The 18,973-nt window shown below is 37.2% G+C and overlaps 2 protein-coding genes across 6 annotated transcripts; both read left to right on the top strand.

The window, feature by feature from the left end:
* Nucleotides 1-1,969: 1,969 nt before the first annotated feature.
* Nucleotides 1,970-10,571, top strand: LOC142986348 (uncharacterized). 5 transcript variants are annotated; one of them, XM_076134803.1, is made up of 13 exons: nucleotides 1,970-2,036; nucleotides 5,595-5,707; nucleotides 5,838-5,948; nucleotides 6,200-6,331; nucleotides 6,417-6,542; nucleotides 6,773-6,901; nucleotides 7,565-7,996; nucleotides 8,071-8,197; nucleotides 8,427-8,602; nucleotides 8,707-8,794; nucleotides 8,997-9,136; nucleotides 9,574-9,639; nucleotides 10,077-10,571. In XM_076134803.1, the coding sequence occupies exons 3-12, from the start codon at nucleotides 5,868-5,870 to the stop codon at nucleotides 9,574-9,576; spliced, it is 1,434 nt and encodes a 477-aa protein (XP_075990918.1). In that variant the 5' UTR covers nucleotides 1,970-2,036; nucleotides 5,595-5,707; nucleotides 5,838-5,867; the 3' UTR covers nucleotides 9,577-9,639; nucleotides 10,077-10,571. The 5 variants fall into 5 exon arrangements, with proteins under 5 accessions (XP_075990918.1, XP_075990916.1, XP_075990920.1 ...); XM_076134801.1 differs by lacking the exon at nucleotides 1,970-2,036 and adding an exon at nucleotides 2,252-2,598; XM_076134802.1 differs by lacking the exon at nucleotides 1,970-2,036 and adding an exon at nucleotides 3,804-3,967.
* A 2,488-nt stretch (nucleotides 10,572-13,059) lies between these two features.
* Nucleotides 13,060-17,814, top strand: LOC142986736 (uncharacterized). The gene is made up of 7 exons (XM_076135349.1): nucleotides 13,060-13,108; nucleotides 13,566-13,589; nucleotides 13,870-14,084; nucleotides 14,485-14,611; nucleotides 14,923-15,096; nucleotides 16,874-17,058; nucleotides 17,590-17,814. The coding sequence occupies exons 1-7, from the start codon at nucleotides 13,060-13,062 to the stop codon at nucleotides 17,698-17,700; spliced, it is 885 nt and encodes a 294-aa protein (XP_075991464.1). The 3' UTR covers nucleotides 17,701-17,814.
* Nucleotides 17,815-18,973: the final 1,159 nt, after the last annotated feature.

An 18,973-nucleotide genomic window follows, 5' to 3' on the forward strand; every position in this document is an offset into this window, starting at 1 on the left:
ATAAAATAAATAAAAACAATTTATTATTTTTTTAATAAATAAAAAAAATACATATTTTAAAAAAGGTTTCCTAATTTTTTGTTCAAAAATTTTTGTAGTTATGCATTTCAGAGTGCACCAAAACGTATTTCATAAACTTCCTGATCAATGTATTTATTGATTTCTACGGTCAGTGTTACTACATGAATAAACATTGCAACATTTAATGCAGATTTATTGCGAACAAGTCCGACGTGAACAATGTGCGTATTAATGTCATATTGACGTACTATAACACTCGTGTGGTTCTGCCCGCATGTATTTGGGGTATTTTTTTACCCATGTCTTTCCCACTGCTGGTTTAAGGGTACTGGTCAAGGGTCTTCTCCCGAAGGAGTGAGGGGTTAGACCTTGAGTCCACCACGCTGGCCAAGTGCCCTCAAAATATGTGTTGAAGAATTGTTAGGCGTGCAAGGTTTTATCACCATGTTTCCTTAACCGTTAGAGCGGATAATAAATATTTATACTACACAAAATCGCAAGTTCGAAAAGCCGTTGGTTGCCGAATTGTCGATCACTTGCGTGGAAGGTGCATCCTTAGACCACTAGGTTGTTACTACTAATATTATTTAAGGTAGTGCCAAAAATCAGGAGGTAATTATAAAAAAAGAGCCTATATCAAGCATAGACTTTCTCTTCTTTGCCAGGTCTTAAACTTTCTCCTCGTAAATTTCATCAAAATCGGCTCAGCAGTTTAATTGCGAAAGCATAGTAGACAGACAGACAGATTTTTGCATTTATATTAGTAATATGTGGTATAGATTACTGACAAGTACTCTTTTAAAGAAAATTAGGTGTCACAGCATATAAAGTAAGTACTGTCTAAATTTTGCCTAAATCTACAAGTAACTGATTGAAGACCACTTAAAGGTAAGTTTCTGTAATGTATTTTAACTGGTTCGAATGCCTAGATTATATCTGGTCTCCAGATCTGATTTCTTCTTCTTCTTTTCATATGGTTAGTGGTCCGCTCCAGATCTGATGGTCTGGGTTAGACTACTGCCGACTTAAGTGCCGGGTCGATCCAAACATGATGGATCCCTCATTTTGCACCTTTAACAGGACAAAAGAAGAGCCTCTTATTTTCAAGTTTCAAGAACCACTGAAGAAAAGCTCACGTCGAATATATTTTAGTACACTGTTTTCCACTAGAAATAACTTTTTCTGATAGCCAGTACTGTTTGTTCCAACACAGTGAATAAATAAAGCGTGCGTTTTAACAAAGTGTCAGGAGGTAGCGCCATGTCGCGACAGCTGACTCGCCTTGAAGATTGTTTGTAAGCATAAGCCCATTACCCGTCGTCATGGCAACGCGTCGCTACCTGAACCCGGCGTTTTTACAGCGCCGCAAAAATGGATGTTGCTTAGGGGATCGACCGTCAAAACATCGATTATATGAGGAAATTCCCCAAGTATGCGCTGTAATTGCCTTTGTGTAGCTGTTTTATTGAATTATTGATGGTGGGTGTGGTGTCAGAGGTGGTGGTGCGTCGCGGAGCGTGGCGCAGTGCGGCAGGTGCCCACGCTTCTCGTGGCGCCGCTCGTCGCTCGCACATCACCCACTCAACCAACTTTCTATTTTAACACTGAAATAAAATTCTGTTACTGCCCGTGTCCTTGGCTCGCTGCCAATGTTTGCTGAAGACCTTGAGGCTGTATTCACACTCCTTGCGCAAGGCTGCGAACATGCGCAAATTTTCAACATCGATTGGAATTTGGGCCATAGAGACTGTATGGTTATTTGCTTCACGAAACCCGACGGGCCTATACGAGTTCGCGGTATTTCTAGCAAACTTTACCAAGTGCGCTAGGGGTTCCTGTCTGCTGCCCTGAGGAGTTCGGTGCAGGGACTGCTCGTATTAAATGTTGTTTGATAAATAAATTGTGTTTTATTTAACGTCCTAACGAAACTGCCGCTGATCACGTGACCATCGTTCACCAGCTCCATGGCATCTGAACGGCATAGGCATATGGTGTCTTCAAGCTTCGGTTGTTTGGTAACAAGTTTTTATTATTATTTTCTGTGAATTAACCGTAAGTAGAATTCAAAAAGTGATCTATAACGTGAAATAGAATTTACTTTGAAGTGTCAACACCGCAGTTAAGATAGATGCGAGTGTTTACCCCGGATGCATTTTATTACCAGGTAGATTTGATTGATATGCATGGCAACCCACCTAGGAGCGGGGGATGGGGGTACGAGTTGCACTTCCCTCTCGGTACCGGTAGCTCGTGAGTGACGGAGCTCTCGCTGACCGTAGGACATTGAGTATGTAAATTTCAATTGCTCATTTTTCATCAAATATTTGTGAAGTGATTTATTTAACTTGTATAAGTGTCATGATAGAAGAACTATTTTTGATCGCGTGGGCCATCATCTCGATGCTCTACATAAACTTTACTATATTATTTGTGTTACGCTATTTAATCAGATTGTTTTTTTAATTCATTATAAATCTCTATAACCAAGCAAAATGCTTCTTTTGTACTATCTACTTGTATTCATGGGCATAGGAATAAAGGTCGATATAGACCATTACCGGGACTATATAAGAAAAGGTAATCTTACTATCTTATGTATCTATGTATATTATTAATATTAATAATTAAGTATCCATATTAAATGTGTTTTATGCGCATATTTCTCATCTTAGATAGGCGGCTGTCGCAGCATCCGGATACATTCGGCATTATTGATTTGCCAAGGGCCTCCCACCCCTCCCCGATAACCCCTTCATGTCCTGATAAATTGCGCAGGTGAGGGCGCGCTCTGCCGGACAGCACTGGTTTTCTCTTTTACAAGTACGGTCAACTAAATAATTATATTTTTTTCTTATTTATGTAATATTTCTAACAAACTTAGCCGCCTTCGTTGGGTTCAATGTTATGGTTTATTCTTATGTTGTTTTATGGTTGTCCGGTTTTCTATTATCACGCCTGTTACATGTGATGGTACTGGTAGAGGTGTATGAATTACACCCACGTATCGGCATCAATATTTTTGGTCCTATGTAAAAGGCTCGCCTGTTGCTGTAAAGCCGTCAAATTATCAAATTAAGCGATTTTATATTTTTAAATTAAATTAAAAAAATGTATGGAAACATCTTAAGACGCTGTCCCACCGAAGGCGGATAGCGATTAGCGGGTTTAGACGCGGACTTGAAGTAGGCATTAAAAATTGGTTCAATCTTGCGTTTGAAAATCTAGTACTCAAGTAATATGTTAGATTGCTCACTAAACACGGTAGAGATAAATAGGCCGTAAAGTACAACTGTTATAAATAAGTAGGTATTTAAGACATTGTTCGTGTGTTATTTAATACTACTAGGTTTCAAGAAACATTTTCTTCGTCTCGTTTAATTGGGCATATTTTTTTGGAAAATCGAAGTATTTTTCAGCTCTCGTTACAAACATTTTGATTGATTCCATAACGCATAATTGTCCGAAATGAGCCTAAATAAAAAATAATTATTATAATTATCGCGTATAATGAAAATAAGCATCTGTGCGGCACTCTGTCTTAAGCTCATAGTTCATAGCGCGTGGACAGATTACATTTATAATCTCGCTACCACCCTTGATTTTTAACATGATAGTTTTGGGAGGGTGGCGGCTTAATTCGCGAAAGTTCGAAGCTTGCACAAAATGGCGGGCTCCCTTGCCCGGAACAAAGCTCCCCTAAAGCTGCGCAATCTGCGCGCGGCACGGCGCATGCCCGGCGACGCGCGGCCGCCCGCCACATGCATGCATCGAGCCGGCTCACGACAATTCCACACAACAGGGGGCGCCACTCTACTGTCTAGATCGTACTCCAAGTCTAGATTCAACAATTTCTTATTTTTTCTTTACAAATAAGTTTCATTCAGTGCTAGTTCAGTTTTGTGAGTGAGTTGCATCAATTTATATTAGCAGGTCATCATTTCTTTCTGTAAGTCTTTTTTCATTCATACAGTAGGTACTTTTTTAGTTATTGAAGGGATAAAAATAAAGTTAATGAAGTAAATCACAAAGTTGTCGAATTTTTCTATATTTTTTTATAATATTTGTAGTTCTGAAATACTATGAGGTACATTTTGATAGCACTTTAAAGTTTGTTAAATTTAGCATATGGGATTCCCTAACTATTAGCTACCTACTAACTTTGTATTAACTATTAACTTATTTGATAATAAGCATTTTCATCTTAGAAGAATAAACTTATTAATATAAATTGGCTCAACCGGTTCATGTCCAATTTTTGAATAAGTTTTAAATATCTACATGTTACAAACCGGCTTTCATTCATAATATCGTCTACATAGCAGCTTTGAATACATAGAATATAAAAAATCCCATATGTTTTAAAAGGATCTTAAATGTACTATTGTACCTATGCTAACTAATTAAGCTGAAAATATTATTCACCGTTTAAACCTTTGACCGTTTTTGAAAATAGTTTTTTTGTCTATTTTAATTGTTCATTAGAGAAAGGGAAAACGCTATCCGTCTTAATAATTACTTATTGATAAGTATCAGTTATCTTAACCGACGGAACTTTCATGACTATAGTAGTTTTGCTAACAATTTGTCAGAATATTGAGTAAAAATCTTTGATTATGTTCTTCATGTATATTTATTAAAAAATACAATTTCAGTAGTTTATAGCCAGTCTCTCCTGTGCAAAATTGTTAGTATGTGTGTAGTATGTAAATAATAATTTAATATTAATTAAATATCAAATAAAATATATATCACAGTCATAGTTGGGCCACAACGGTGTAATAAAATGAACACTGAATGAATAAAAACCAATATACATGCTGTATCAGTTGTTACACATAGAGATGAAAGGGTATAAGGCAGTAGAAACTATATCTTCTAATTACAAGTTGACCACTAGGTCGCATATTAGGTACTATTATTTCTATTCTATACTCTGTGAGTTACAAAATATATTATCTAATTATATTTTTAACGCAAAGGTGACTGACTGACTGAAATAGTGATTTATCAACGCACAGCCTAAACCACTGGACGGATCAGGCTGAAATTTGGTATGCAGGTAGATGTTATACGCAGGCATCCGCTAAGAAAGGATTTGTTCGATTCTACCCCCAAGGGGGTTAAATAGGGGATGAAAGTTTAAATGAAAATTCTGTCCTAAGTCACAAGCTCCGCAGACAAAGTCGCGGGCAATATCTATATATAATACAAAGTAGGGTTTAGAGGAAAATTTTGTCATCATGAATTTAATTTGACAAGATGATTTACTGTAATTTGATGAAACACTGATATTGGTAATTTTTTTATATGTTTCTTATATCAATTATTTTTCCATTCGCTCATTTAGTTAGACTATTTGGTAACTTACAAACCGTGCTTATCCGGCATAGCTCGCCCTTCCTGTATGCGTGTAATATTATTCAATTAAGAAAGATTTGCAATGAAACTTATTAACGTAGACTAAAATAATCATTTCGTAGTTTAGACCTATTAAAGCAATAGTTAGTAGAAACATACCGTAAGATATATGCTGGACAAAAATGAATTAAGAGAGTTTATTCTATTTAATATAGAAAAGAAAGTTGGACGTGCCATTACACATATTGAAACTGATACGAGTGTGATCGCTGAGTGGATCCGGGAGGCGCTTGAAGCGGCCGAAAAGGACTTGGAGAGGCGAGATCAGGTACAAATACTATAAGTGATAAGGTTGCTAGTGGTTCATGATAGCCTGCACTGTTGGTTTTGTTAACTAATTGCATCACTCAATTCTTACGAGGCAAAATAAATCATAGACGGTTCTTTGTGTTACGTAGCTTGCGAAAGCAACTAAAGCTCGTGCTCAGATGGCGGGCAGGGGGAACGTGCGACCGCTCAAAAAAGAGGAGGCCAACGGAGAGGGCGGGTCTGTGCCGTCACATAACGCAGTAAGTAACGCAGTTACACATCACATTATGTAATCATAAATGTAGGCAGAATGTTAATGTTGTCATAGTTTGTGAACCCTGCATCACCGCTACCATGCAATGAGTCACCTCGTGGGTCAGCCTATTACATTACATTTATTTTAAACAAAAGTTATTAAGTTCTCAACTATTTCTCGGCTAAATCTCATCAAAGTCTTTCTGTGGTTCAATCGTGCAAGGGTCTCGTATGGATATCTTTCTGCGTCATGTAGATGCTGACGGGTGGAGTGGGCGGTGGAATGTTTCCGATGGCTGCAGGCGTTATAATCCTGCCGGACGTCGAGGTGCCGGGCTTCGTCGAGATGCCTGAGGAGGCGACCGGCGAAGAGCCGTGTGACGCAGAGGTAGGATCCAACATTAAAATATAAATATCTTGTTGTAAATATCCATGAGTATTGCTGTACAGGTAAGTTGGTGTTTGTTACATAGGTGGATGAGACAGCTGCGGAGCCGGTAGCTGAGGAAATACCCGAGCAGCCGGGAGCCAACGAGACGGCTGCTGAGCCGGAAGACACCGCCGAAATGGTCCCGCACGTAACCGAGCTCTATGTGCAGGTTCAGTAATCAACCACCGAACACCTGGCGAGAAATTTTGTTTAAAAAACTGATCAGTTCTCCTAGTGTATTATGCAAACATTTTATTTTCAAGATACTTATAATCAAATAATTAATTATTATTAATGCTAGCGTGTAGCAAACCGCGTATAGTTCACATTTGTTTTTAATGACGTGGATACAGAACGTAAATTTCTTGTACTGTCTGTGTATGTGTGTGTGGTATATAGATGGTACCGACAACCGCTGAGGGAGCTACTATTCCGCCGGAACAGGAGCTGGTGACGGTCGAGGAGACCACGGACGACCTGCCCAGCACCAGCCCTGAAGCACAGCAGGCCACGGCGAGCTACGTCGAGGTACGGCTCTTTGTTCACAGGATCTTTAACGCGGCCATATTGTTTTAATCCTTCTTATAATTATAAATGCCAAAATTTGTGAGAATGTTTGTTACTCTGTCGCAATGAATTTAGATAAAACTTAACTTTAAATTATATACGAGGGCACTCAGCAAGTTTTGAGAATAACAGTTCTTTTGTATGGGACACTGCCAGATTATAGCTTATTTTAAAAATTACATTATTTCGGAGTATAAATACATAAGTACCAAATTCAATTTTTATCTGGATCTTATTATTAGCAAATTATAATTTCCGAGTGTAACTGAAGAATCAAAACCGCCACGAGAACATTTTTGGGTGATAAAATGTTAAGATTTCATAATGATATGTCTCATCTCAAAACCAGAAGAAACGTTTTACGTAAATTTGGCATGCATTAGCAAGTGTAGAAAAAGAAAGTGGTTTTTTGAAAAAACATTATACATTGTAAACAATTTTTGAAGGTTTACAAAACTTTCTTAGAGTCTAACACTTTAAACATCACACATAACACAAGGTTTTTCTAAAATATTGTTAATCAATAATGGAAATTTTCGAAACCGGCGGTCTAGTCGTTAGAGTGTAACAAACAGATAGATATACTTTGGAATTTATAATATTAAGCGCGGATATTTTATGTAGTCGGACAGTTCCTTGGAGAAAGCTGTCCCCAGTACTAGCGGACAGGTGGTGGTCGCATCGGGACTTGTAGTCCAAATCGAACCAGAGACCGGCGAGGGACCGAACAACCTTCCTGCGCCCGATGCTGCCGTGCCCGCTGTCGCGCCCGCTCCACCACCTGCAGCCGAGCCTGCCGGGGATGTGATCCCGGACCCAGATGACGAGGATTGGAATGTACAATTCTTTAGATCCCTGATTCTCGCACTGAATGCTCGACGTGATAATACGCCTCTCGTAGCCGAAGCTCCGTCGCAAGGTCCAGTTAACGGTCCGAGACGCACCTTCAATGTCGTCATCGAGGCGGAGACCGGAGAATGGACTCTGCATCTCCACCACGAACCTTCACCGACACTGCCGCTGCCGGCCCCGCGCGCCCCCGTCCCGCACGATGATGTAATGCATCATTATTGTTATTTCTCATATTATTACGTACATTTCCGGATTTCACACAACTAATTTATTTTTAGATGGACCCCTACGGAGATGTTCAGCTGTCGGGCTTGGTCGGAGCGAACCCGGCGGTTCTGTACGTAAGGACTCGCGAGCATGACGAGGCTCTCATGCGGGAGCTCGAAGAAGCTGAAGCCCTTTATGGCAAGTGTACCATTACTGAAGGCAACATGATAGTGTTACCTTGTTCGTTAACAGTTTGACCGAGTCTTACTGTTGGCGATGGATGTGGATGTCGTAAGAGATTATTGAAATGTAATGTATGTTTCGGTACCCATGTGCCTAATTCTTCGGCGTATTTGGCCTAATGAAATAAACTGTTATTATATTCTAATAGTATATGTAACTAATATGTACGCGTACTGTGGTATAGTGGAGCCGCAGGAGCCGCCGCCGCCGCGGTCGCGCCACAGCAACGGGTGGGAGCACTGCAACGACATGCAGCCGAGCGCGGCGCCTGCTGATGATGACGACGAAGAGGAACGCCATCTGTTCGGTCCCGGATGGATGGAAGACTTGGAAACGAATCCAAACAACTATCCAGATTTGGTAAGTACTTGACACGCGCACAAACTGACACAAAAGCACACATGGTTAGTCAAAACATCAGAAAAACAAATTATTAAATTGTTTTTTACTATCACTTGTATCAGATTCGCCCCGCGTGCTCGAGGAACTCGTCCTTCAACCCGCAGTTATATGAGGGTCCTGACATCCCCGGCTGCTACGATACGCCGGGAGGTGAGATAACGAATTTCTTACATTTCTGTACATAACACATATCGTCGCGCTAACAAGTGCGATGTAATCAGTGTCAATAAAAATCATTAATATGCCTATTATTTATCATAACAGTTATATACATACAAAGTAGTTGTATTGCACATATAATGAGGTAAATGTGACAAAGTGACGTCATTTTAACCGCGTTGTTGTGGTGCAGATTCAAACGGCGAGGAGCCGCTGGTGCCGCCACCGTCGACGCAGGAGCCCCGCGAGCGCCCGTCCTCTCCGATCCCCATTCGAGGAGCATTCCGTGAGGAAGAGGACGACTCGGACCTCGATCATGCTGATGATGCCATTGTAAGTATTCTTATGTCTACATGTTTATTACTCGACTGTTTATTTTAGCCCAGTTTTCGGGTATTTGTAAAAACGGGACATCTATTGCTGAGACTTCGCTGTATCTCATGAATCGTACAATTCTCTACTACTATCGACTACCGACAACCATGTTAGCTATCGATAAATTTTACACAAAGATCTGTTTAGTACCTTTACCGGGTTCCGTTAGAAACATTACAACAGTCAATTTTAAATTTCAAACTCTCCATACTCTACAGTATAGTCTATACAAATTGATTTACCTTCATAGCCAGACGTTTGAAATTCTCATAGATAACATATTTATGTTCTCGCTTCAACAACAAATATTAAAAAACAGAATAAAATTGGTATATAGTGTCTTCCATATTTCCAATTTTAAATATAAAGTAAAGATAATTTTCTTTTTGTTACAGTAATGGTTTTCGCCAGCCATAAACGACATTTAAACGACGACCTTTGCAAACTTTGACATTTCATTGGTAACTTTAAAAATGATATATTTAATCAAATAATTATCTATAATCTTTTGTTTTTAAAGCGTTACATTTTACTTTATTTTCATGATTTTTTATTCCTGTATTTACATTTTTATTTTTGTATTTTTTTAGTGTTATCAATGGTCTTATGTTTCATAAGTACAAATATACTTTATCCTGCCCTGAAGTTAAGTGGTCGTTTTTTATTATTTCTTAAATTATTTTTTGTTTTTACTAAATTAAATCTGTCTTACTACTAAACGTGATAAAAGATCTCTTTGGATAAACAGTGTTTTGTCAATTTCAACCAATTTTGAAACTGTACATGAGTGGGAATGACAAAACACTATATAATTAATCAGATTTTACACGATGATTAGTAAGACAGAGAGTCTATAAGAAGTATGATTACTTTATTAATAGAATGCATTCTGTTTCAGATTATCGGCCTATTCAGCGCCAAGTAGTGTTTAAACTATTTATTACTAATATAAGGTTACCATAATACTTTTATCTCATAAAATTCGGTACTTGTATTGTACCTTAGATTACATTAGGATTAAACAAAGACGATACATGGACACCGCTCCGTGTATCGCAAACTATCGTTAGTTTAAAAATAAACGACTTTATAATGTATCTGAATAACTTCTTGATGTGTGACTGCCCTTCCGAGAGGTTAATGCATGCGCCTACGGATAGAGGTCTTGGGTTAGATTCCCGAGTCGGGCAATGATTATTTAGCATCCCGGAGTCTGATAACGTGTAATAGCCTCGCCCCCTATTACATGTAATTCTTATTATATAACCGGCGTTAATGTAAACGATCCTGACGACAATTGTTGGATGTGTACTGATTTAAATTATGCGGTAGAATAAGAGTCGAAATTATCGAAATTGTACACGGCAACAGGGTTGTTCATCAAAGCGATGTGTGATTATATTGGTGTTTTATTTAAACTCCCACAATATTTACCCGCACACTAACAAGACTGAGACTTGTCATTAACAATTTGAGCAATATTCACTAAGAAATCTAGCATGTCACATAACTTTAAATTCTTAATCGACATTTACACATAATAAACTTTATCGACATTGGATAAATACACAAGACTCAATTTCAGATTCATTTTCATAAATATTTCTTTACTTTATTGTCAAAAATTAAACTTAACTATTTTAATAATGAATTGACTTTGCAGACAAAGTCAAGTGCTTTCCTAAATTTTTATTAAAGATTTTTACTAAAGATTTTTTTTCATACTTATTTAGAATAAAATACATTACACTATGATATTTTTTAACAGCTTTTATACACATTATAGGCACATATTAGGCAGAATTACAACAAATAACACAATAACCTTTTAAAATCGTAGGTCAAGTGTCTAGTTTATATTCTTAAAGTAAATGAACACAAACTTTAACAAAGTTTTTGATACAATGACTTATCTGAAATAGGAAACCTACCCAACTGAATTACCAGGCTATAATATTGGCTAGGATATTGGTTAAATCACTTACACTTTACTAGAATAGCAGACAATTATATTTTGTGTTTAAACACAAAATAGAATTGTCTGACAAAATTCTAACGTTCCACAAGATTCTTATCTGGTACCTTTATTATTCAATTTTTTTTTACACTTTCAACGAATTGGTTAACATAGTGGTTTCCCCATTGTCACTTGGATTACAATTGTAGTGGATTACATAGGACAAATATTTGAAATGAAAACCGTACTGTATGAATCTGACTATAACTTATATTTGAATAATATGATAAATCCTTTGATCCAGTTTATTTATTTATATACAGTAGGTACACAGGAATTGTAATCATAGCAGTGGCCATCTTCTCGAGATAATACGCTAGACACTTTTTACATAGTTGTGACACATTATTAGTCTGTACAGAGATACATAGTCGTTACTAGATTATGATGCAATGGAGAATATTCTTTACTATTCATATTAATAAACCATGTGCTTAATCAAAGCCCCACAAAACCGGTATATCTACATAGGTCCCATGCGATCGATCGGCGCATTTTGTAACGTGTAGGTATGTCCCGTAATCCAACTTCCAGCCACACGGACCACAAATAGATAGTACAATGAAATCCAGTGAATCAACACATTATAAAGCGTACGACTATGAGTTTTTTGAACTTATAGTTAACTAGCTGACCCGCGCAACTTCGCTTGCGTCACATAAGAGAGAATGCGACATAATTTTTCCCCGATTTTGTAACATTTCTCGTTGCTACTTCTCTCCTATTGGTTGTAGCGTGATGATATATAGCCTATAGCCTTCCTTAATAAATGGGCTATCTAACACTGAAAGATTTTTTCAAATCGGATCAGTAGTTCCTGATATTAGCGCGTTCAAACAAACAAACTCTTCAGCTTTATAATATTAGTATAAACGGAGGTAGAGACTGGATGTTTTGCCTAGTGTTTGAGTACCATTGTTACCTGCCATACTTGCGTTACCTAACCTAGCAGCATCTGCCTCACGCCGCGGAGAGGCTCCCATTTTACACCCCACTTGTAGTTAATGAAATAATGATTGCAGTTTGATTAACAAAGGAAATTATTATCTACATAATATCAAATGTATCTCAGCATTGCACGTGCATCGTCTTTCAAATGTAATTTTAGTATGCAATATAAAAATAATCATTTTATCTTATCAATAAAATAGGTAATTTTAGCACTGCATTTAATTGAAGGATAACAGACGCATCATAAAAACTGAACATAAAGTACATATATATCAATTTCTTTAGTGCAATCAGATGCAAAGTATAGTGATAGGTCGATGAACTTAACTGTTTTACTAACAACCAATTATATTATAACTACGTCGTAAAGAGAGATAGTTTTGAATTATTTTTGTTCGTCACCTAATAGATGGTTTATAAATTGAATTAAAGTAGGCATTTTGTTATATGCTCAAGTAGTTCAATATCTTTTTTATTTTTCTACTCATTTAAAGGTGACATACATATTAACACGGTTTCTACAAAGAGGAAGACAGAAACCAATGAACGCCACTCGGTACGATTCTTACAAACTTCTATTGTCTCAATCACATCCCTACATCTTGTAGAAAGGCCACAAGGTGACTTTAATTAATTACCTACCCAAAAATACTTAGGCGAATTTAGCTTTTTTCTGCTCTTTATCTATTGAATACACCTTCAATACACCTATACCACTCGGTGCACCGGGATTACTTTAGATTTCGATATTTTATTAATATAGATACGACAGTCGTTTTATCATTAGTAGCGTTTATGCTTCTATAAAACACAATCATGATATTTTCAAGCTTATAACAGTATATAAGGAGTAATGCGTTTTTAAACGTCGAGGTTACTACGAGAGCACAGGCGGAAGACGTCTGTCGTGAACATGATCTGGACTATCGCTGTATTGTGCCTCCTGGCTGCACCCGCCTTCGGTAAGTATCCCACTTTAACCATGGACTCAAATAAATGAATCAATTTTAGATAATTGGTTCTTAGATATGGATAGGATACGATTTACAAGTGGTATCTAGGATTTTGATTTGGTCTGCTTTAAAATGTTTAGGGAGGTTTAAAATTTGGGTGGGTTTTAGTAAATAATGTTGTGAGTTTACAGAATTCGAAATGTTTGTCATGATTTTTTCTCCTTAAAGATAAATTTATAGGCACCAAAATTTTAACTTCTTCCGAATATCGTTACCTAGATTAACATAATCATTGCTTCAATTGATTGCAATTACGCCAAGTGTGTTATTTCTTTCAAGATAAGCCTAACCCTGACTAAATATTGGAACCAAATATGTAGGAATATTTCGTGCAAAGTACATTCAGTAGCGTCCTGTTTTTGAAGCTTCGACAGTTTATTTATACTTTATTTTGTTCTTGTTTCAGGAATATGGGAGAAAGGTCTAAGAGGTGAGTCTTCTTACTAATATTAAACTAATTAACTAACTACTACTAATAACTTAATACTTAGATTAGAAATACAGTAACATTAAATTTGATGAACTTACGATTTGGGCCTCAGTTTTAGCCTCGGTTGTGGGTCATATAATGGAGCATCTAAATATCAGACTAATTAAACAGTGTTAGAGACGAAAATGCAACAATGTTTTGTTAGTATCTTCAGTATTTACTTTCAAATTCCTTGCAGGGGCTTCTAGGTCTCTCTGCTTATACCATTTTCTCGTTGCAGTGAGGTTCGGCGCAGACCCTTCGACCTACGGCTCTACCTCCTTCATACACATGCCGCAGAACATCACGGCGGCGAGTGAGAAGGGCTGGCAGGAGGTGTCAAAGCCTGAGTTACCGCGCGGCTACGACAAGCTCGTGTTATGGTGTCCCGTCCAAGACTACACTCTGTGCATGCTCTACGATGATACTGGCTACATCGCCGGCTTGCAGATCGCAGTGAGTATTTAATAACTTACTTTTTAAACTAAGACGTTTTCTCCCATACATATTGTTTTACATACATACATAGTATACATACATAATATCACGCCTTTTTCCCATAGGGGTAGGTAGAGACCAAAGAACACCACTTGGTACGATCGTTACAAACTTCCCTTGCCTCATTCACATTCATACATCTTGTCATACAGGACCGCTGGTTACGAGTACCTACACACCCGACATACGAGTGACATAATATTCTCAAGACACTGATGTGATCTGTGTATGTCTTTCTAGGGCGTCTCTCCCGGCGTTTTCATTTACATCAGCACAATATATTTTTTGAATCCCGAGATATCTTTTCATAAGGATGAATCTGCGAGCATAACCTGCTGCTACAAGTATCTGTTTTCAGCTCAACCCGGCTCAGTTCGTGGGTTCGATATTCGACTGGACAGTGAGTGGGTTCAGAACGTGGTCGGTCACTGATGATGACGTCACTACTGAATACCTGACTACTCATCAGTACTACATATCTACTGGTTCGTATTAATATAATATTTTTTGATGTACTTACTTAGGTCATTATGTTATGAGTTACATATTTGGTTAAAATTCTTCTTAACACAGTGACATATGATAATTTTATACTTTTAGGGATATTATTCAAGTAAATGGTAAATAGGTTAATTTGTAATTTTTAAATTCTGCGAATTTTTTGTATTTTCCTTGTAACATCGAAATCAAACCTGTTACACGTGCTAAAAGTGGATGAGAGATTGGCAGAAAGTACTCTTTTTCATTGTTAATTTCATGCAATTCAAATTCATTGTTAATTTCACACAATCCGCAGAGTTCCTCGCCAAAGACGCGGCCACACGTATAGCAGCTCGCAGCAACGACTACCTCCTGCAAGACGATCAGATATACCTCAGCGGGTTCTACGGAGAACTCCTCAACGTGTCCAGGTACATACCTGATATAGAAGGCAGTACCTTTACCAGGCAGGGCTGTCTGGCGGGAATGGGTGAGTTAAGACTGTAGTTACACTATGTTTAAAGTCTGTATAGACGTCGCTAAACAACTTGAACATAATTTTCTGTATTAGAAAGTAAACAGAATGTAGACCCAGTACACAGGACACTTGGTTGGCTGTTATACCAGTTGGGTGGTCGAAGCTGAAACGCCTTCCCCTTTGCGCAAAACTATTATACCTAAACTGACCTAAAAATCGTTCACTAAGATGTAGCGAAATTGTTCAAGTTGTTTGGCGGCACCTATACTAAGTGTCAAGGGTACATTTTAAACGTATTACTAAAATTAGAGATGTCTGCAGCTCATTAGAATCAGATTTTTATACAAAACTAGCTGACCCGCGCAACTTCGCTTGCGTCAGATAAGACAGAATAGGTCATAATTTTCCCCGTGTCTGTAACATTTTTCGTTGCTACTCAGCTCCAAATGGCGGTAGCGTGATGTTATAGCCTAAAGTCTTTCTCGATAAATGGTCTATTCAACACAATATTTTTTCAATTCGAACCCGTAGTTCCTAAGATTAGCGCGTTCAAACAAACAAACAAACTCTTCAGCTTTATAATATTAGTGAAGATTTGTCGATATATCGCCCCTCAGTTTTCAGTATCTGTTGGAGTTTCCATCGCATGCGTTTCTGCGAGCATATGATTTCAGTAAAATTGAAAAAATACTCTTGTAAAATTAGCTTCAAGTACATCCAAATTATATTCAAAATCAAAATCAAAATCAAATCATTTATTCATATAGGTCAAATGTTGACACTTATGATAGTCAATGATACAGAGAGTGAATTTACCGCCAGTTCGGAAGGTAGGGCCAATGAGAAGAGCTGGCAAGAAACTCCAGGCCACTCTTTTTAATCGCCAATTAATTTTAACAATCTTTCTATTAGGTATAAATTTTTGATGATGTAAGGAGCTGCTACCAACACTACCGAACACACATAGGTATAATATAAATAAATTAAATCAATATAAAGGTGCTAATAACATAACAAGTGTATTGGAAGCATGATGGGAGCATCTACCTAGATCATGATATTAAAATCGGATCATCTGTTTAAAAAAGCCATTGAAGTATTGCCTTGTACAAACTTAGATTTTATCCTATAAAATATGAATACTTGTAGGATAATCTAATATCTTTAAATCGTATATATAGTTAATAATTTTGAAATATTTTATACCTGTGTATTATAATTTATAAATGCAGTGCATGTCTGTAATTGCCATAAAATTGCCCTTGTATTTACTATATCAATTAGTATAATTGTTAATATTTATTCTGTTGACGTGCCTTGTTTATTAATAAATAAAAATGATAATTTTAATTAAAAAATATTTGAACCAACGATGTATGTCAGCGTGAGAAATATGTTTAAACTTTCATTTTTATTATTGAAAATAGTATAATTATGACTAATTATTACTTGAAAATTGATTTTACTATCACTGTGTTGTTTGCTGTTTAATAATAAAATATAAATAAATAAATTTAACTTATTAGTTAATGACCCACTGCTGGGCATCTCTCTGGTCTCTTCCCGGAATGAGGGAAGGGTTAGGCCATGAGTCCACCATGGTGGCCAAGCGCGGGTTGGGTTGCTGCTTAATAGCAATCATTATATTGATATTTCCATATTAAAACGTACCTATGTACCTACATACTTTAAAAATGTGACTGTGTATGGTTTACATAACATACAACTAGATACTATTGGCAAGAGGGACCAATATGGGAATCCTCAATAAGTCCGTTTCCGTTCCCAGGTAACCACTTCTACTACAACATGACCAAATCCCTGGAATGCCGGGACGATACCATACTGCCGTGGTTCCCGCTGGAGACGGACGACCAGCTCATCGGAGTCGGCTTCCTCATTCCAGGACAGTACATCATTGAGGACGGCAAGCTGGATCCCTTCGAACCTACTACTCCCTTGGCTATTATGCAGGTACGGCGTATACTGAAATATATAAGTCTTTGTTTTCAGGAAATCTTTACCGACAGACTTTCGAATGTACTTGAAACTAGCTATCCATTGGTCATGTAGCATGTCCGTTGTCTATAGTTTCAATGGGTTAATTTTTTTTTTTTAAAAAGACAACTTCCCCACTAATAATTGCTCTTATGTCGCGGGAACTTTCATATAACATACAAACAACGGGCACAAGGTACAACCAGACCCGAAACAATAACTATTTATGGATCGACAAATAATAATTATTTATTATTATTTATTGTCCTTCAATACCTCTATATGCGATATACTGTCAAATCCTACTTATATTATAAATGCGAGTTTGTGAGTATGTATTGATGTTTGTTACTCTTTTACGCAAATACTCCTGAACTGATTATGATGAAATTTGGTATGTAGGTAGCTGAAGACCCAGAATAACACAAAGGCTACTTTTAATTCCGAATTTTAAATGCGGACAAGACAAAGTCTCTAGTTTTAATATTATTCATTGTATGTCCACAGACCATCGTGCCCGGAGCCCCGGACTGTCTGTACGCATACGGCGACTACCCCGGCGAGTTCACGATGCACACCTACTTCATAGAGGATGGACCTCTCGTCACCTGCACGTAGTAATGAAACTATACGAGTAAATTATTTGTTGTAGTTGCTTCTGATTATGTTATTAAAGCTTTTTACTTGGTTATTTTATTTTTCTTTTTGTTTTTTTTTGTGATTTAATGTACGCTTAATGAAGAAGGAATAATTACCCACGCAATACAATCTATAATAATTAATTGATTAAGAAGTTCACGACAAATGCTCTTCGTTTTTTGTTCGCAATTTTCAATTCGTTTCTTCGCAACTTGTAAAGTAAACTTACTATACTATAAAGAAAATTCCGTTCGTAAATGGCGGAGTACTTAATCGGTGAACATTCGTAAACCAACTCGATCTTAAACAACAGTAGACAGCTCCTCCATTATAATACTACTACTACACTTTGAATACAATTTCTTTACCAACTTATGAGTATTAAAATGACATATACAACTTATTCCTAAAATAACTAAACAGTTCTAAAAACGATGCAAAGTTTCCTATCCACGCTTTACCGTCAGAGTGGTGGACACAATACAACCCTTTTTAGAGTGAATTCACAAGGGTTTCTATGTTTGTAATACTATATAATGTTCAGGTTAGTTTTATCATTGATAATATTACTGTCACTAGATACATAGACTAAGTATTACGAATAATAAAATTCCGGGAGGAGACATACGGGATAGTAAATAAATTTTATAACGACCGACCTAGTAGTCTATAAGTCATTTATACTGTCCAAAGTGTCCAGAGGTCTTTGACCTTATTAAACAAGTGCTGGAAGTAACGACGTGACCCTTCACTGTTTGCATAATTATATGCAAATGCATAGTAAAAATTTAAAATAATATTTTTTACTCTCTCTGTCGGCTGGATGATAGTGTAAGACGTCTGTCGATAAAGTCTCGGGTTCGATACCTAGGTTGAGCACAGTGCTATTGGTCTTTTCTAATTTGTATAAGAGTATATTTTGCGAGTCTGTACTGGTATATGGATATAGGCTCGCCTTCTATTAGCATTAGTAAACGGCAAAACGGGGTGTATATCATAGATCTCTGCCTGCACCTTTGAGTTAAACAGTTGAAATGTTATTTTGGGTTATTCCTCGATTGCCCCAATCCCCGAGGCCCCCGTCCCGGAGGGCCCCGATTTATTTTTAAAATAGTTCGTTAAGATAAAAATAAATCGGGGTACTCCGGGACGGGGGCCTCGGGGATCGGGGTACTCGGGGAATAACCCGTTTAATTTATTTGTTACCCGTTTAGTTTAATTTATGTATGTATGTAAATATTTTGTACAATAC

The sequence above is a fragment of the Anticarsia gemmatalis genome, chromosome Z (assembly GCF_050436995.1).
Source record: "Anticarsia gemmatalis isolate Benzon Research Colony breed Stoneville strain chromosome Z, ilAntGemm2 primary, whole genome shotgun sequence".
NCBI classification, from domain to species: domain Eukaryota; kingdom Metazoa; phylum Arthropoda; class Insecta; order Lepidoptera; family Erebidae; genus Anticarsia; species Anticarsia gemmatalis.